The sequence below is a fragment of the Chelonia mydas genome, chromosome 7 (genome assembly GCF_015237465.2).
Source record: "Chelonia mydas isolate rCheMyd1 chromosome 7, rCheMyd1.pri.v2, whole genome shotgun sequence".
Taxonomy (NCBI): domain Eukaryota; kingdom Metazoa; phylum Chordata; order Testudines; family Cheloniidae; genus Chelonia; species Chelonia mydas.
Window position 1 is genome coordinate 6437373 of NC_057853.1, and position 20806 is coordinate 6458178.

The following is a 20806-nucleotide window of genomic DNA, read 5'->3' on the forward strand; positions in this document are numbered from 1 at the left end:
TGCTATCCCTACCCCGCAGCGTATCCACCACTCTTCCCAGTTTAGTGTCATCTGCAAACTTGCTGAGGGTGCAATCCATGCATTCCTCCAGATCAATAATGAAGCTATTGAACAAAACCAGCCCCAGGACTGACCCTTGGGGCACTCCGCTTGATACCGACTGCCAGCTAGACATGGAGCCATTGATTAATACCCATTGAGCCCGACGATCTAGCCAGCTTTTTATCCACCTTATAGTCCATTCATCCAGCCCATACTTCTTTAACTTGCTAGCAAGAATACTGTGGGAGACCGTATCAAAAGCTTTACTAAAGTCAAGGAATAACATGTCCACTGCTTTCCCCTCATCCACAGAGCCAGTTATCTTGTCATAGGAGGCAATTAGATTAGTCAGGCATAAATCCATGCTGACTATTCCTGATCACTTTCACACATCGCTAAAACTGGCATCTTGGTTGGAAATCCCAGCAGAGAGGACCAGGACTTAATGGGCACAAAGAGTGAACTATCTGTTTCTCTCTCCAGAGGTCATAGCAGGTCTGTACTGCCACTGCCTAGGTTGTACCAGCTCTGTGGTTAAATTTAGCAGTTTCGGACCAGACTTTTAAAAGGTACTTAGGCCCCTCCGGAGATTTTCTAAAGCATCTAGGTGTCTAACTGCCATTGATTTCAAAGCCCACTAGACAACCAAATACCTTTTAAAATCTGTCCCTTGGGCAACGAGGCTGACATCTTTCACACATACTAAATTCACCTAAAATGTATTTAATTAAAAAAGACTCAATACACTATGAAAATCTTTTTGGGGAAAGCAAAAGAGGGGCTGTTGCCCTCCGAGTTAGCGGTGGTTAAAACAGAACAGCACACCTGTGATGCACTCTCCATATGACCTAGGTAAGTGTTTCTCAACCTTTTTGATCCCAGGGACTGGCGTGCTGCCTTCCTAAAGTGTGTCAGGCAGATCTCAGGGACCGGTGCCGGTCCACAGCTCGGTTGTTGAGAAACACTGACCTCGAGCCCCTCCATTGGGCAGGAATCCTCATAGAGAATACTTACAAAGGTGACGCCAATTAAATCAATCAGAAAACACAAATTACTCCCCTCTAAAAAGCCAATGTAATCAAGCAAGTGCTTAATGACAAAATACCAGTGGTCGCTGCGCAATCTTGAAATACAAAAAGGGATTATATTCTAAATTGACAGAGTCACCAAGAATGGGTACATACAAGGTTAGTAAAAAACTAACCAAATGCAGGGATCTAAATTAAGCCAGTTATCAGTGAGATTATCACAGTTATCTTAACAAAAAACTCTCATTTTCTTCCCCAGAACTCCCTAAAGCTCTATGTACAGCTGGCCACATCCATCTGCTAGACTATATTTTGGAACATAGGGGGAAAATGTAAATTGCTCAGCAAGTTTTGTACCACAATTTCACTATTTCAATGACTTTCTATCTAGAGCAACCTTCCGATAAAACACTATGAAGGAGGTGTTGTAACTCAGGGATTAGCCACAGAGTTTTAATTTAATATTAGCTGGTATGTTTATTCTGTTTTAAAACTGCATCATTTTAAATGTCCTTCTGGTAAATTTCAAATCTAGAAAGCACTGATAAAGAGTTATGCGAGCCATACAAAACCTGGATACACTGTCTGACATCAACCCCAAATTCTGCTGTTTCTAGTATATAAAGTATCCAAATTCCAAATATCAATGTTTACTAAACATATTGAAAATGCTAGGATTAGCTATGTACACACACTGCAGTCTGGCAGGGTTCTGGTGTCCCCTGAAACATAATAGACAATGAGGAGCACTAGAGAGCTCACAAACTATTTAAAGGGACACTACCCAATTCCTGTATATTACTACTTCTGGGGGAATTTTGTGCCACTGTGCGTGCACAGAATTCACGTTCCCCACAGATTTCTTTGTTTCCCTGCAGAGAAATGGCTTTTTGACAGGGAAGCAAAGGGAAGCTGCAAGAGCAGTCACGCACCACACCCTAGCTGCGCAGGTACATTTTTTCAGGCACCCAGGGCAGACGACGGAGAGGTGGGACACCCCAGCCTGTGGCTCCTACACTGAACTGGCATCAGCTGCTAATCCTGGCTGGGCTGGAGGCAGGAGAGGACGAGACTGCCTCTTCCCCTGCAAAGAGTGGCTGGGGCCGTGTCCGACCCACTCCCAGAAACCTCCCGCAGCTGTAGGAAGCTCAGCATCCTCCCCTACTTCCTGCCCCCATTGTTCCTCAGCTGCGGGCAGAGAGGTCACTGTACAGGGAGCAGCTCCCCCATCTGCCCAACCCACATGCATCTGGACCTCCCATACCCAGACACCCACAACAAGCCTCACCCCATACACCCAGAACCCCCCAGTCCTCCATACCCGAACCCCACCCCACTGAATCTCAACCCCTGCACCGGAGCCTCCTGGCACCCAGACCCTCCCACCCCCCACTAAGTTCCCTGCACCCAAACCCCCACCCTGACGAACCCCCTTGTACCCCCACATCCGGATCCCCATACCACTGACCCCCAACTAGCTGAACTCAGAACCCCCCCAACCAAAGTTCACTCCCCCAGCACCCAGACATCCCTGCCGAGACCCCCCCCGACCCCTCCGCTGAGCCCCAACCACTTTCTCGTAGAAGCTCCTGAAATGTCCTATTGTCCCTGCACCTGGAACACCCTCAACGAGTCTCTGACCCCCCACTGAGCTGCCTGCACCTAGATAGTCCCACAGAGAATCCTCTCACCCCACACTGAGCTCCCCCACACACACTTGGCTCCTACCTGCTTGAGCCTGCCTGCTGTATACCTGGTGCGCCTGGCGCAGGGCCCCAGGGTGTTTCTGGGGCAGGCCCAGGCCTTGTGCTGTGTCAGGGTTGGGGGCAGCCTCATTACTGAGTCCATGTCTCAGGTGTGGGGAGGCTGCAGGGTGATCCCCACCTTCGTACAGCCCGTGGCCTGTGCTCCCCACTGCCATGCTGGGGCCTCTGCATTTATTTACTGACAGATAAAACTTGCAGAATCTTAAAATATTGTGCGCAGAATTTTTAATTTTTTGGCACAGAATTTTTAACTTTTTAGCGTAGAATGCCCTCAGGAGTAATATTACAGAAAGATCATACACTAATCCATAGTCGCACGCGTAAGAGCCGAGGGGGTCCAAAGCACTGAATGACTTCAATCCCAAGAGGATTTCAACTGATACCGAGAGTGCTCATTGGCACTTTGCAGGATCGAGTCTTCGAACCAGAAGTGGCAAATTGACTGGCAGTCAGGTTTGGATCGAAAGCCACAAAAGGATACTGCAATATCTGTAGCCATTGCTCAGCGTATTTCCTTAAGCTCCTCAGATATCCTTGCATCAGCGGGCAGGGATGGAGAAGACAGAGTAAATTACCCTGTTCCTGGATCTTGGTTCATCATGTTTGGGTTTCATTTCCAATCAGAACAGCCTGAGAGATGTTTCCAAGCAGCAGCAAAGCAAAAGGTAGGTGAACTGGGTTGAAAAGGTCACCCGTTGGTTTAGCCATTATTTTGGTTAAAGCACAGAATGCAGGACAGCAGAAAATTAGCAGGAAATTAATAAAAACACAAGGAAAACATTAAGGATTGTGGAAGTGGGCTAACATTTACTGGGGGAAAACAGCTGCATGAAAAAAATAATAAGACCACTGAATACTGCTTTTTTTTTACACTGTGCTGAATAAAAACCAAAGGCTATCATCCACCAAGACACATTTGGCAAGAGGTGCGGGGAAATACTGGAGCCAGAGGCAAAGGCCTACTTACCCAGCAGCACACATCAATCTCTATGTTTTCTGAATGCAAAACAAGGAGCTCTAAATGATTAACAGTAATGGCCATTAACGTTGTTGGGAAAAATAATAATTCTGTATAATCCATTGCCAAAAGATTTTTAATAAAGGATGAATACCATTTTTAAAAACTGATGGGAGTTGCTCTTTTCCAGATTGGAAAAAACCACCAACACAGTTACTGGAAAAAAAAGAGAGCACAAGTCTGCATACAGCCATAAACAGCACCACCAAGAAAAAGACCCAATCCTGCAACAAAAGACCCAATTCTGCTTGTCACAGTGATCTGCATTATAATAGTGCTACTGTACTAGCATAAAGATAAGCTATGCAATACTAGCTTAAAGCCAAAGAATAATTTGCACCGAAGGAATGTAGGCCTGCTATAAATCAAAGGTTGGTGACTACCAAACAAAATGAACAATGCTTCAGTTCTAAAATGCTAATGCTTGAGAAACATGTTTTTTAGGAGCCCAAACGTAGGTATTAACAACCCACTGGCACGAGCAAACACAGTTCCCAAAAAAACCACACCACAATGCAAAGTATATGATTGCCATCGAGAAGAGTTTCAGTCCCAGTGGACCTTAAGAAGTTAAATCACATCCTCAATTATTCGCTCCTGTTTTGGATGCTAACCAAATTACCAATAACTGGAATTTTGATTCTGCGGTCATAATTTCAAGGTCTCAAATACGAACTTAAATTAGAAGTAATAAGAAAGATGTGAAATGTTAATAAAATGCTAATTGATTACTCCAAGTATATCAGCGTAACTGTGTAACAAAATATGTATCACTTAGGTAGTCGTTAACCACTAATGAAGATGACATTACGGTAATCAGATAGCTCCGACGATTGGTAATTACATAAAGAGTCACCATTTCATGACCAAAGTAGTTTCACCAATTCTTATGATTTTATTGCAAATCTCATTATATTAAGTCTTTTTCTTAAAGCCCGAGCTTCTGGATTCATGTGTTTACGTGAGCATTCATTAAAAAACCCAGTATTTCTAGTCCTGGTTGTGAAGAAAAGCCTGAGAACATGAACCTTAAAGCCTCCAATACAAGAAGTAAACTAAAATGAGCCCTTTTAAAAAATAAAAATGATGATTTGTAGGCTGTTCTTGTGATTTTTGGCACATGACTCATATGTTTTGATCACTTGGGGCAGACAACGCTGCCTGAGGTTGTTGCTGTCTGAAGGCTCTTCACTGAACGAACTGCAACGAATTCAGCGTCTCAACCCAATTTTCAGTGCACAATTGTCCGACTCTAAAGTCTCACCACCATAACAACAGTCACGCCTGCTGGCGGGTCAAACAGAAAGGCCAAGGACTCAGTGAACATGGAGGCTGACCTACGCCCTACCATTCGAAGGGATGCCCTCCGGGTTAAGCATTGAGGCACATGGGTGAAGGAGTGCAGAGAAAATATTCTGCTGTTGTCAGTGTTGCATTCGTTCTGATCAAAGGCAATTTTTACCTCCGGGGCTTTAAAAGCAATATTAACAAGGTATGAATTCACACCCCAATAATGTTCAATTTGGGACAAGCTCTCTTGTTTTGTGTGAGTACAGCAGCCAGCACAATGGGCCTCTGGGCACAACTATGATATTAGTACTAATAAACAATGTTTTCAATAATCAGCTGATATTTTAAGTAAGAGGCCTATTTCAGCCATTGGAAGGTAAGCAGGCAGATTGTCACTGAACACAGTGGAGTTATACCCACTTTCAGGAGGGCTGAATGTATTAAAATTCAAATATACATTTACTCTAAAATAAATGAGGGGCTAAACTGAACTCTTTCAATCATTTGATTCAAAGCATTCCCTAAAATCCTAACCCTTGAGACACAGAGGGGAGTTAACTAGTCCTAGAACGCAGAGTTTGTTTGTCCTCCAGTCCTACAGTTCTGTGATTCTATCACTGAAAATATATCCACGTACCCAGTGCGACTGACCTCTTGTGTGACCTTGGGCCTGCCACTTCTCCGCCCTGGAACTCGGCTTCCCCTCCCACGCTTCATCTGCCTTGTTTATCGAGACGGTGAGCTCTCACTGTGGGTATGTCTGCCCTGCATTCTTACCTTGAGGGATAATTTGCACCTAACCTGACTCCCATCCATATCCCAAAATCCTAGCTCGAGTTAAGTGGGATCCTGAGCTTGAGGTAGCTGGCCTGTCATGAGGGTGGGTTGGAGCTCAAATGCCTCTGAAGCTCTAGTAATGCCGTGGGAATTCAGCTTGTGTGTCTATGCAGCACCTAGCACAAAGGGGCGCTGATCCCAGCTGGGGCCTCTAAGCGTTACTGTCATATTAAGAATAAGAAATAAAAATAACGGTACTAAGAGCAGTCTCAGAGAATTTAGTACACACACAGAGGGTGCACCATGCTCTGGATGGGGGAAAAAAAGCATCACACTAAGAACATGAAGGTGTATCGGGAGTTAAACTCAGAATGGAGAGGAAGAGAATTGCCAAGTGCTGGTGTATTATACTGCATAGTTGGTCTCAAAATAAAAACACCATCAAATAAAACTCAAACCATTAGGAGAGACTTACCGTCCCTGTCAACTTTTACAGACCCACGACTGCCGGTAAGGCACTGTTAATCTCCATTTAATCAATTATACCAATAAACGGAGCCCTTTTCCTTAGCCAGGCACCTCATTAATTCTCTTATTGTTGATATTATGATGCTTAATCAGTCTTACCGCAGCCTGTGCACGCAGCCCGGACGTGGCCAAGAACTAGGTTAACCCCAAACGTGCAGACTCTGAAGCTGCCCCACAAACTCAGCATGCAAAGGGCGGGAGGAAAGGGTTTGGTTTTAGAAGCTAGAATAAAATGAGCTGCATTCCCCTCGCTCATTATTCCAAGTCTGCCTGATTGGCTGGTATGCGAGAAATGTTGAGGGAACCGTGAGGCACATCTCTAGTTAAACCGGCATCGTTTCATGCATAGTATAAGGTTCTGCTGTGCCACCTTGTGTTACATCGCATCACATCTGATATAAATCAACGGTGTGCGGCTTGACTTGCTCCTACGCAACAAGTTCAACAATTAAGAAAAAAAACTTTCAAAACCCACAAACTTAAAAAAAACCCTTAAAAGTGACATAGCTTTAGTAATTCTTTTCTGAAGCCAGCCCCATCTTTTTGTTTGATAAGAGCCTATTCCCTTCTGAAAGTTAACATAGTTCACACAGTGAGAAGATTTCAGGCAATTTGCTGCTAGGAAATCCTTTGATTTTTCTTGACGATTTATAACTGATCTGAACTCTTCCATACACCGTGACAATTGCATTCCTGAGTCTCACATACACTACACTACTACATACAAGTTTAGGAAATCATTTTAGCCTTTAAAAAAGGAGTTTTGTGATGAAACACCATGACCAGTATCAGTTACTGCCTTTTACCCTATCCTAATATTCAAAGCGACTGTGGAGATCAGATGACTTACACATCTATGAGGAACAAACAGTGTAACACAGATGTGTCACACTAGCGTAAGAATGAACAGCAACTGATATAACACTAATATTTGCCCTAAATACAGATTATATGGGCATTTATCAGTTTGCTTCATTCCACTTCATGCAACACAAGAAGAGTTGATTATAGGTAGTGGAGACGAAAACAATGTTATGTTTTAAATGACTAATGGATTAATCTTGCGTACTTTTATACACCCTACCAGCAGAAATTGGAGAGCCGTACAGGCAATGAAAATGCATACACATCAGTGTTGCCAGTTCTCACAATTTTGTCATGAGTGTTGTGGTATTTGGTGATTCTCTCAAAGCTCAAGCTCCTGGAGTCAGGTGATTACTTGAGACTCTCAGCTTTTACAAAAAAAAGTTTCTAGCCGACATGTCTACAGAAAAAAAATCTTGAAAATAAGAACCTCCAAAATGTAGCAAAAAGAATCCCCATCTCTAATATTTTTAAAATCTCATGAAATTAAGTATATTTCTTGATTTGTAGGGACCTGGCTCATGATTTTAGAATGCCAATGGCTGGCAATACTGACATTTGTTTCTAGTACTAGATTCCCATTTGATGTGGATTACTTTCATTTTGCCATTCACAGAGTTTCTAAGTCAAGTTACATGACTTAGAAACTCTCTCTTTCACACACATTAATGAATTAGCAACAATTTTAATCTAAACTGAGGCCCAGTCTCTCTGTTTGTGGGCCTAATTTGCACCTGCAAATGCCCTTTTAGTGCAAATATTAGTAACTATACATCAAGAGAATCTGATACACAACACACGCTTCACTGCAGGCATTCAAAGACAGGGTGAAATCCTGGCCTGAAGTAAACCAAAGTTTTGCCATTCAGTGGGGACAGGATTTCACCCTCTGTGTTTTCTGTGGATGCACGCTGTGGCCACAAAATGGATAAATATTATTAATGAGAAGAACTGATTTTAAAAGTTAAGCGAGGCTTATTTTTGTCACAAAAGAGAAAACAAGTTTTTATCGGGCTGCTTTACAAACCAATTACCAGAAATCAGTGCATCATACTGCATAGCAATATAGAGCACTGACCCAAAAAGGCACATCTGACGCACCCTTGCTGCTTAGAGAGAAGAGGTAACTTTCATTGTGAATATAAAAAAAACACCCATACCAAAACGTTCATATGAAATATGAACTGGCTTGGCAGAATTCAATTTTTTTAAAAAATAATTTCAAAGGATAATACTCTGATGTTTATTTTTAAGTTTTTTATTTTTATCAGTTGTCACAGTTGGCCAAAATTATGGGTTTTAAACTTTTTTTTAATCTCTTGAAAGTTTCATGGTTACGAGAAATGATGGGAGAGGTCAGACAACAATTATTTAATGACACTAGGTGTCGAAATTCAAAAAGTTAAAGCTTTCTAACCATTAAAACACAAACTGTCAACAACACATTTCAAAATACACAAAGTAAATATTCTTAAGTCAGGTTTCAGAGTGGCAGCCGTGTTAGTCTGTATCCGCAAAAAGAACAGGAGTACTTATGGCACCTTAGAGACTAACAAATTTATTTGAGCATAAGCTTTCATGGGCTACAGCCCACTTCATTGGATGCACAGAATGGAACATATAGTAAGAAGATATATATATATATACATACAGAGAACATGAAAAGGTGGAAGTAGCCATACCAACTGTAAGAGGCTAATTAGTTAAGATGAGCTATTATCAGCAGGAGAAAAAAACTTTTGTAGTGATAATCAAGTGCTAAAGGAGTTGGCGGATGTGATTGCAGAGCCATTGGCCATTATCTTTGAAAACTCTTGGCAATCGGGGGAGGTCCCGGACGACTGGAAAAAGGCTAGTAGTGCCCATCTTTGTAGTGCCCATCTTTAAAAAAGGGAAGAAGGAGGATCCTGGAACTACAGGCCAATCAGCCTCACCTCAGTCCCTGGAAACATCATGGAGCAGGTCCTCAAAGAATCAATTCTGAAGCACTTAGAGGAGAGGAAAGTGATCAGGAACAGTCAGCATGGATTCACCAAGGGCAAGTCATGCCTGACTAATCTAATTGCCTTCTATGATGAGATAACTGGCTCTGTGGATGAAGGGAAAGCAGTGGAAGTGTTGTTCCTTGACTTTAGCAAAGCTTTTGACACTGTCTCCCACAGTATTCTTGCCAGCAAGTTAAAGAAGTATGGGCTGGATGAATGGACTATAAGGTGCATGGAAAGCTGGCTAGATTGTCGGGCACAACGGGTAGTGATCAATGGCTCCATGTCTAGTTGGCAGCTGGTATCAAGTGGAGTGCCCCAAGGGTCGGTCCTGGGGCCGGTTTTGTTCAATATCTTCATAAATGATCTGGAGGAATGCGTGGACTGTACCCTCAGCAAGTTTGCAGATGACACTAAACTGGGAGGAGAGGTAAATACGCTGGAGGGTAGGGATAGGATACAGAGGGACCTAGACAAATTGGAGGATTGGGCCAAAAGAAATCTGATGAAGTTCAACAAGGACAAGTGCAGAGTCCTGCACTTAGGACGGAAGAATCCAATGCACCACTACAGACTAGGGACCGAATGGCTCAGCAGCAGTTCTGCAGAAAAGGACCTAGGGGTTACAGTGGACGAGAAGCTGGATATGAGTCAACAGTGTGCCCTTGTTGCCAAGAAGGCCAATGGCATTTTGGATGTATAAGTAGGGGCATTGCCAGCAGATCGAGGGACGTGATCGTTCCCCTCTATTCGACACTGGTGAGGCCTCATCTGGAGTACTGTGTCCAGTTTTGGGTCCCACACTACAAGAAGGATGTGGAAAAATTGGAAAGAGTCCAGTGGAGGGCAACAAAAATGATTAGGGGACTGGAACACATGACTTATGAGGAGAGGCTGAGGGAACTGGGGATGTTTAGTCTATGGAAGAGAAGAATGAGGGGGGATTTGATAGCTGCTTTCAACTACCTGAAAGGGGGTTCCAAAGAGGATGGATCTAGACTGTTCTCAGTGGTAGCAGATGACAGAACAAGGAGTAATGGTCTCAAGTTGCAGTGGGGGAGATTTAGGTTGGATATTAGGAAAAACTTTTTCACTAGGAGGGTGGTGAAACACTGGAATGCGTTACCTAGGGAGGTGGTGGAATCTCCTTCCTTTGAAGTTTCTAAGGTCAGGCTTGACAAAGCCCTGGCTGGGATGATTTAATTGGGGATCGGTCCTGCTTTGAGCAGGGGGTCGGACTAGATGACCTCCTGAGGTCCCTTCCAAACCTGATATTCTATGATTCTAAGATGGCCCATTTAGACAGTTGTCAAGAAGGTGTGAGGATACTTAACATGGGGAAATAGGTGTGTGTGTGTGTATATATCTATATATATATATCTACATATATCTTCTTACTATATGTTCCATTCTATGCATCTGATGAAGTGGGCTGTAGCCCACGACAGCTTATGCTCAAATAAATTTGTTAGTCTCTAAGGTGCCACAAGTCCTCCTGTGCTATTCTTAAGTCAAACACTAACAAGTTCTCACGCAGATTTTTTTTACTTTGTCTAGCTGTAAATTACTATCATCACTGATGGAAACATTTTGTCATTGGTTTGTGTGTGTGTACCATGAAATAGATGTTTACCAACATTTACTGATAAAAATCTAATCCTTCCAAGCCTAACTCACTCTCAACTTTTTCCTTACAGGTATCAACCTTTCATTTAATCTATTCCTCTGATTTTAGCCAATTACTGTTTCTGTTACCCTGTAAACTAGTCAATAAGTGGAATGACCACTGTAAGAGACTGAGAAAATGTGATTTTTAAACTTGCTTTAAAGTCTCACCAAGTTTGTGAGCCTTGTTAGAACTGAATTCCACTCAATGGAGCTAAGAGAATGGGCAAAAGAAGACCAGATACTTTGGAAAAGAGAAGTCACCTTTCCCAGATTTAGATGTTCCTTCAGAACTGGTACTTCTCCACTAATCAAGTCATCCTTGAAAAACGTATGTTAAAACGTATGAAAAACGTACGTTGGAAGCGTATGTTAAAATTATATTAACTTTGGGCCAGCGCTTTAACTTGCCCCTTAATTTATTTTTTATGTCTTTGGAAAATGGAGAAAAAATTCCAGTGTGAGAAAATGTTCATGCAATTTAATGTGTATTTTCCAATGCAATTTTCAGACCAGCTCTAATTTTCACTCATTTGATTTGCTCCCATACAAATTTCTCTAAAGGAAATAGTAACTTGAAATAGCACATGAAGTTAACTGATTTATTACATATTTTAAAGATTTCTAATAAGAGTCCTAATTAAATTAATTGTAATACAGAATCTTAACTATCAAAGTCAGTTTAGTTTACTTCTATTTTTAATCATGCTATAATTCTGACACATACTTACATCATTTTCCACCTTATCTTTGGCATTTATAAGCTATCAAAGATAAGACATCACAATCTGATCTACTCATGGATAGCATTATTCATGGTAAAGCACCATGGAGCATTACCTTGTATATTTGCGAATAGCTTATACAGAGATGATAACGTATTGGTGAAGGATCCAATGAACGGGTTTCAAGGGAGATGACTGAGTGGGAAGCTCTGGTTGTTTTATCCATGACAGAGGGTGAGGAAAGAGAAGCCAAAGAGAAGAGAGGACTCCTGAGATGGGATTTGAAAAGAGCTAGGGTCAGTTGGGCATGCCGTATGGCAAGAACGGCAGGCTGATTTCCAAGGACGAAGAATGAGGTATGTTTCGGATGAAGGAAGAAACTGCCGCAGTTTGGGCTAATGGAAGTTTGGTGAGTTGGGAAGTAAGGTAGACCAATTACAAACGAAGGCATTACAACACTCAAGATGAGACCGGGGGGGAAGACATGAGATAGGGAGTTTTGAAGAATGTGATATTTACTACTGGATTGCGATGAACACACAGGATTTAAAACAAAAAACAATAAAACACAGGAGAAAATTATTTCCATTAGCAAAATAGTCAGGTACAATAAGATAGAAACTGCCACTTCAAAAAGTATTCAGGGCCACACATTTGATAAAAGCAGGGAGTTCAACAAGTCAGATACATCACCCTGCTCCCCACCCAGAAAATAAAAATAAATCAGTGGGAATGCAGATTCAGAGACAACCATAATGTAGGCCCTGATTCTGCAATCAGACCAGCACAGGCAGAGCTTTCCATTCATGCACAAGCTATGCTGACATTGACTTCAGTCGGGCTCCATTTGTCTCTAAAGGTCCACCTGAAAGGATGCAACTGCAGGACAAAGTCTGTGTGAAATACCCTTATCCTGCAACAAAGAAAAAATAAATGAAAATGCTGTTTGAAAGAGGAACCCTGTCTTCTCCTTTCTGAAGCCCTGGCACATGCACAGACATGCTATGGTAACAGTCAGATAGTTCCCGGGTTGTGATCTTGTCCTGAATGCGATCTGGATTCTTCTCGATTCAGCAGCTGCTATAACCGTTTGAAATTTTCTGGCAGCTAGACACTTAAGCAGCATGACTTTCAAATCACTCTTCATTGCAAGCCTAAAGGGCAAACAGAAGTGAGCGGCTTGTTCAACAGAGTTCAAGTCTCCGGCAATAGCTAATTGCAGGCAGCTATAATTATGATGGTTTTGCATCATTAGGGAAAGCAGCTAAAACACAGATATAATACTAATGATGTGAGATTAGATATTGCTTTTCGTTTGGCTCCATTAAATGATCTTTCTGCAGTGCTAGTGATAAATTGGGTAAGGTGAAGAGATTTCTTCTTCTGTGAGGGGACTTTTGCTAAGCAACATGTACCCAGCCAGCCCTTTGGTTTAAAAGCCTGAAACTAAATGGTGCGAAACACCCTGAACTCCTGTGGAAGTGAGCAGGAACTGAGGGCACTCAGTGCCTTGTACAATCCCGGGCCAAAGGAGTAGCACTATTGTTTGAGGATTCTTTAGCAAAGACTTTGCTGTTGCCATTGATTTTATATGGAAGGCACTCAGCTATTATGGTAATAGGTGGCAGTATAAAACTCTAAGATAGAACGATAGATCGATACAGGTTGTTTATACAGTTCCCCGCTGCAACCTTCTAAATCTTCTGCCTACCCTCAGCTGGCTCTGAAACCCCAGCCAGACCACCTCGAAAGACTGGTCTTCATTTCTCAGGCTGTTCTCTGTCCCCAATTAGAATTTGGTGCTAGTAGAAAGTATTTAGAAACTAAAGATCTTTGTTTATCTACCCTTCAAGGTAAGCTGAGCATTAACCCTTGTCTTGGAGTAGGGTAGAAGGATGCATCTTTGAGAGGAGTATGTAGATCAGACTCCAGACCCATTTTATCATTGGCTTTTACTCCAACCAGGGTACAGATGAACGCCAATTGGGACCGCTGTGTCAGGTGGACACCTGTTCTGACAGAACTACAAAAAACCCACCCAACAGTAAGTCAGCGGAATACCAGGCAGATGGCAACAACTTTTGGTAACTACACACACCTGGCTGTATTAGAACCAATGATCTGAAATTGAAAGATTGTTATCTTGCTTTGAGGTCATTCTAAAACTAGGAATAATAAATAAGACAAATATTCTCTCACAGTCAGATATTAGGTCTTATTTACACCAGGAAATTAACTAGAACAACTATTGTGGCATAAACTTTTCCGTGTGTCCCCATGATGAATAAAAGTCACTTTTATTCCAGAATAGAGGGTCCACACAGAGAGCTATTCCGGAATAGCTTATTCCAGTCAATTTCCCCATGTAGACAAAGCCTTAATGGAAAGGGATTCCATGCAATGACCATTTTTAGTATTGAATCAACTTTGAAGCACCAAATATGAGGTAAGAATTTCATTTGTTTGAAAGCTCCAATGTTAATAGGACAGTGTCAGGTTATAAATAACATTTAAAATAAAAATGTCCTATACTTACTGCTTTGATTATTAACAATACTTCAAGATTATTGAAACTGAAATAATGTGTGCAATTGTAGGCCATGAGCCTGCAAAGACTCACACTTGACTTTGTACTTGGTATGTAGTAGTGTTTGTCTAGTTTTTGAATTTCTTGAAGCATGAAAAGTGAAAAGAGACTAGTGAATTTCACTTTTGTTTCTATGTAGATTCACTTTCAGGTTCTTGTGCACTATGCATAATACTGCAATGTCCAAATACTGCAAGACAATGCTAAAATCCTAAGCGAATAGTTGTTTCAATTTTGTACTTTTTACGAAGTGTCCTGTATTTCCTCTCTCAAAACAACTGTCAGACTTGGATGGTACAACCTATCTAATTTCTGGAAGTCAAAGCTTCTGCTGAAGCTACATTACAGTAAATATTTTACAGGCTGCTCTCAGCGGCTATGCGCTTTACATTTCAACAACTAAGCGTAATTGTCGGGAGCGCACCAGTGGCTTGGAGCTGGCTGAGCTTTTCGCATAGATTACACATCTCTTTCTGATATTTTTCTGCCTGATTAGTAATCACTACTGACAAATCCTTTGGACAGTTCTGAACACCAGCCTCAGTGTGATGGGGATGATTCCGGCAAAGTCTGATTGAATGCAAATGTTATGTTAATAAAAGGATGCCTGACAGCAAGCTCTCCTAGCACTCTCTTCACTGGACACCAGAGGGAGGAGGAGGAAAGGACAGCCAGCAGAGAGACCGAAAGAAGAACTACTTCATCAGGCATGAAGAATCTTTTCACAGAATGGAGCCAAGTACACTTCTGGAATCTGATCAAAATAAATAGTGGCACTTTGTCTAGGGCAGGCACTTCCGATAAATGAATTGGCAGAGGTAATGCAAGGTAAAGTTACTGCAGAGAGGGTCTGAGTACATCGGATCTACACCCCATAGGCACAGCACATCCTAGCTAACTACATTCTCTAACTTTTAAACCAGACACCCTGTTTTCCACATTGTAGCTCGTCTCATGCGTATATATTTTGCTAAATTTATGAGCCATGATTAGCGACCTCTCAGGGCAACTTCATTTTGATGCGGAGAGAAGCTCATTTTAATTATTTACTGGGCACCAGGGTCACAACAAATTCAAGCTTCTGTACCATGACAACATATGTTTAATTCATTGATCCATCCATACACTGGGAAAGATAAGGCAGATAAGAGATTCATTAATATTAGCAGTAGACTGACCATTTACTCTCTCATTAAAACTCAATACCTTGATTTCCTGACCAAACCTTCTCATTATACCTCAGCGGCTGTGGCAAAAGAAGGATGATTGAATGTCAGCCACAGTTTGACTAACTAATGTACAGTGGTAACAGAGATATTTATGTTCTTTCCAGGAAGATTAATAATATCTGCTGTTTCCTTTCCAACTGTAGTTGGAGAAACTTTCTACCAAATACATAAATCAAACATGAGACTTATGGTGTATTTTAAAGGCTCTCAATATTAGAGTGATTTTAAATTACTCAGGTTCTGCAGATACCAGTAATAAAACTAGAGAACTCGTCTTAATATATTCCGTTCCTTACTTTTTAATTTATTATAAAAATATAAAATTCAATAAAATTTTTGAGGTGGAAGGGAAGGAAACTATTCATTTTACTACATCCCTCATTCATTGCTAAATCTGTGCACTCGAATCCTTGGCTTACGTTCACAAGAGACGAGTCTGAGACACCTGAAAGGTGCTGGGATTTTCAGAAATGGATGAGCACCCACCACCATCTCAACATTGGCCCCCATAAGGTGTCAAGACAAGCAACCCAAAAATCACCAGTCACCTTGGAAAAATGTAGGTCCAGCTAATAACCGTTCCACCCCCTTCCCTAAAAAACCTCAAAACATGCAAATTAAGATCCCAATGTTGCAAGCCAATGGGACTTTGCACGGGGAAGAAAGAACTGTGTGTGTTAGCAGGGACCTTAATTTACACCCTTATCTTAAGCCCGCTCTTTATCAGGGGGCTGACTGAAGGGAAACAACCTGAAAGCTGAAATGCAAATGAAGTCAAGTGTAGCAACACACATTGGCCACCCCCCTCACTCGCTCTGTGTGTGTGTGTGTGTGTGTGTGTGTGTGTGTGTGTGTGTGTGTGTGTGTGTGTGTGTGTGTGTGTGTGTGTGTCAGGGCCATCCAGTACACCTTTTTGGGCAACTATTTGTTCCCCACTGACATTCTCTAGCCCTTGCTGGCTTGATGCTGACGCCACTAAAAACCATTTGGAAAGCCGGTAGAGAAGTATTCCTCTGCCAAATGTTCCCCACAGCTTGGCTGGGAGGCAGCATTCAGCACATATTTACAGTCTTAACTCTGTGCTTATTTTAGCTCTGCAGCTCATCTCCGACAGCTTGACCCTGACCGGTACAGGTGTCAATGGTGGCACAGACATGGACATGGTAAAAAGTGGTGTGCAGGGCAGGGAGCACAGAGGACCCTGGCTTTCTATGAGCACCTAGCTCAAGGGCAGCAGCATGGGCTGTACAAGTCTGCCTGGACCCCTGGGTAATTCCACACAGAGCTAGTCCCCACTGAAGCCCAGACTGCTGCAGCTTCGCTGCTCCAGGACCTGAGCTAACGAGATGAAAGCTAGCTTGGGTAGGTCTCCACAAGCTGCAATAGCCCCCTGGTGATTGCAGTGTAGACAACCCCGCTAAGAAGGCAGGAACAGCTGCTATGCAGACACCAAGCGACTCTGGCCTCATAGCAGGAGTGAAGCCTACAAGGGGAATGCCTCATTAGCATACCTCTCCTCATTACACTTTGCCTTGCACTTATGCAAGTAGAAGCTCAAGTCTACGCTCTCCCATACACACTCACTACACCCAGAACCATTTTTACCATGCTTTATTCTTTCCAATAGGCAGCGGTGAGTTGGTGATCAAACAGCACTCTCATCACCATCATCTTCTCCTGCTCATCCCCCTTTGCGTTGTACATATATATCCATAAACCCCACACGTCCCCTCTCCTCTCGCACGTTGCTCCCCCACTTTTTTTTTTAAAATAAGCACAGCAGGAGCTTGTGACTTACTACTACTCCGTGGAGGTTGTCCCAGCGCCTTTCTGGGACACTGTGCTTTGCAAAGCCGCAAAAAAGAGGTGAAACTTCATTAGGATCACTAAACTCCTCACAGATGCCAACTGAGCATGCTCAGAAGTAATTTTTCCATTGCTTAAAACTTTCTGTTTTAATTTTTTTTAATTTTTTTTGGCCCATCCCACATTTGGAGGAGGGCTGGTCCTTCAACGAGGACTATACACATTCAAAGTTCGGCGGGTGATTTTCCCTGGATATTTTTGAGTTACTGTTGAGCTTAAAAAAAAAAAAAAAAAAAAAAAAAAGAAGTAGAATATGGATTATTTCTGCTCTCTTCACTTTCCAAAAACAGCCAGAGGATTGCCCACAATTTCTTTGGAAATCCAAAGAAAGTTTCAGTCCCAGAGGCAAACTTTTACCAGTATGTAAAAACGGGTTATGATGAAAATCCTGATTTAATCAGAACACTTGCTATCAAAAGGCAGAGATAGATATTAATATTACATATAAATGTTATGTATAATGTACCTATACACATACATTTCCCTCTGCAACAAAAATGGGTTAAAATAATGTTTTTTTAATATATGATATGTAATACGAGAAAATTGTGAGGGATGGTCAATTTCTACATCTTATAACTTGGGTGGGTTACAAAGATTTAGGATCGCAAGCCTTTAATGATGTAGATTTTTTTTCCCCTTCCAGATAAAACTACTTTAAAAAAAACAAAACAACCTAAGACGTACCTCCTCGTTGCACAAGTAATGTGACTTCGCTTCCTTTAGGACATTCAATCAGCATATCCACGACTTGGTTGTGAGTGAGGTTTTGCACATTCTTCTTATTCACTTCAACGATAAGGTCCCCTTCTTTTAGGCCTCGGCACCTGGGGCTGTCTACAATTTGTTTCACTCTTTGGCCCCCACCACCAGGACTGTCTGCTATAGTAAAACCAAAGCCCATGGGGCCTTTCACTATATGTACAGTTATGAGTTCAGGCTGTGTTGCTATAGAAGAAGCCAAAGAGACAGTATCGTTGGGGTAACCATGGGATCCATTTGAAGAGACTTCAGCTGGACTACTTGGCCTTTGCTCCTTCAAGCCATTTACTTTCCCTGTTTTACTACTGTGGCTTGCTGGAGAATCGTAATTTTCCTGCCCGTTCACAATGATCGGTTCTTTATCTAGAATTGCCACAGACGTCACCAGGCTTGTGTTGGGGTCATCGGGGTCAAAGGGCAGAGGGTAACCTCGACACAGTTCAAGGTCCACACTGGCACCGATGGGAATGGACTGGAAGATTTTTACAACTTGAGCGTGTGTATGTCCCAGCACACAGGTATCATTCACACTGACTATAACATCTCCTGTGGATGAAACAAACAAACAAAAAAACATACACTTTCAATTTGTTGCTTTAATGCACCAATCTCTTTTCAGAACATTAACAATGGACTCTTATCAGCACTGAACAATGGGTACCACTCTGCTTCCATGCTGATAGACTTGTACCGGCGTAAACATCTGCACAGATACTTTATCTAAATACTCCTGCCTCTCAGCAAAAGACAAGAGTAGCTGTGCAGAGGTGAGCAAGAGCAATCTGTATCCAAAAGATTCACTGAATAATTTTTTACATACAAAAGTGCTTTGGAAAGGAAAATAGAACTTGGCTTATTAATATATATATATATATCAATCAAGCAAAATGACAATATATGGCCCATTTAACAGTTTTTGCAAAGCTCAGCTCCTGCTATTACACACTCTAATACAGCTGACATATGACAGAAACACAATGGAGACCACATGAAGAACAAAAACAGAAGGACTGCAGCAACAGACTGCATAAATATGATTCTGTAGAGTCTCAGCCGTAGATGTCCTCAAGCCTAAGCACTGATTAAGTTCTGGTTTGTTTTACACTGTAGCTGCAAGGCAGGGCTGCTTAAAGTAGTGATGCTCAACCAGTGGCTCCAGAGCCATGGGCCTCAGGCCACGTCACAATGGTCTCTCCCTGCTCTGCCTAGTCCCAGTCAGAGCGAAAACCCCACCCCCATTGCTTCCTCTAGCGCTTGGCATAGGCAATGCACTAATGTCACTACTGAAGAAACAGACCCGGCTCAGGATGCCTCCAGACATGAAGAGCAGCAGGAGGGATTGGGCAGAATAGCCCCTTCCCCATTTCTTGGTAGTAGCTACGAAGAAAGGGCGAAATGAAAAAGAATCACAGAGAGGTGCAAAATAAGTGACACAATACCCTTGAGGTGTTTTCCTCCTTATGAACTGTCAATGCATCCCAAAGTGACTATTGCAATGCAGTGTCAGGTGGCTCTCTGTGGCTGCACTAGAAACTGAGGCGGTTGCTCATTTTCCCCACGGTTTGGCATCAATGGCTTAACAGTCAGAGCAGACCCCTGGCTATGGCAGCTCTTGGGATCCAGTATACGCATTACCAATAACGTACTACAAGACCTTGAAAAAGTTCCTCAGCTGGTCTGTGTTTCAGTTTCCCCATTTACAAAATGGGGACAATACTACTTAGCTATTTCAGAGGGTTATGATGAGTCTTAAAACTCTTTGAGATCCTCAGATAACAGACGCTGTTAAGCGCAAAGTGGGGTGTTATTTAATTTTTGTCCCCAGAGCGTCATTACCTGTCTCCATTTTGCCATCCAGGGCAGCAGGGCCGTCAAGCACCAAACTCTTGATTTGGAGAAATTCATCCGGTTCGTCCCCTCCGACCACAGTGAAGCCGAACCCCCGGCTGCTTTTCCTCAGCTTGGTGTGGATGAACTTCCCTTTCAACTCTGAAGGATTTCGCGTGAAAAATGGTTTTCCTGTTTAGGAAGTTTTGAAAGTCCATAAATATGCTCGAAAAATATTCTATCCCTTTGTCCTTCCCCAGCCCATGCTAGCTATTTAATGGACAGACACACTTGTGTGTATGCACAGAAGAGAATGGGACAGATTTGCAATTTTACTCTGGTTTACTAGCTTCTCACTCCACTCCATTGACTTCACTGGGACCACTCATGGAGTTAAGTGCTATATGTGAGTAATGGTATCAGAATGTGGCCCTCTGCTTATTGATTGCGGGTGTCCATCTCAAGGCAGAGTATATATTTTAATTTTTAAAACAAATGCAGTAATGTGCATAGGCTATCGATGGTGGGAGATGGAATACACAAACAATCTGGATATATTTACTAGCTCTTTCTCCTGAGACAGTTTAGGAAGCACAAAAACACATGTAATGGCAAATGTCATATCTTTAAAAGACAATGGACGAAATGAGAGCTCGTGAAAGCGAGGCACTTGCAACACTTGCCTCAGGGAGCAGGTTCTGTGCTAAGTGGCCTTTCATGGCTCTGCCAGAGCTTTTCAAACCTGACTTGCAACACCTCCGCTATGTCAGCGCTGGTAATTTCTTGAGCAGTCTACTGAAACACATGGGTTTGAGAGACTGTGCAAACAACTGCTAGGGCAGGCTGC

General features: G+C 42.3%; 1 protein-coding gene across 50 annotated transcripts in view; it reads right to left on the bottom strand.

Moving 5' to 3' along the window:
* Positions 1 to 20806, bottom strand: part of MAGI1 (membrane associated guanylate kinase, WW and PDZ domain containing 1) — a 477139-nt gene that overhangs the window by 48673 nt on the left and 407660 nt on the right. For all 50 annotated transcript variants that reach the window (XM_043550820.1, XM_043550815.1, XM_037903487.2 and 47 more), the window contains 2 exons: positions 19969 to 20151; positions 18058 to 18678 (listed from right to left, as the gene is read on the bottom strand). In XM_043550820.1, coding sequence (XP_043406755.1) covers positions 18058 to 18678; positions 19969 to 20151 — 804 coding nt within the window. The remainder of the gene's footprint in view (positions 1 to 18057; positions 18679 to 19968; positions 20152 to 20806) is intronic.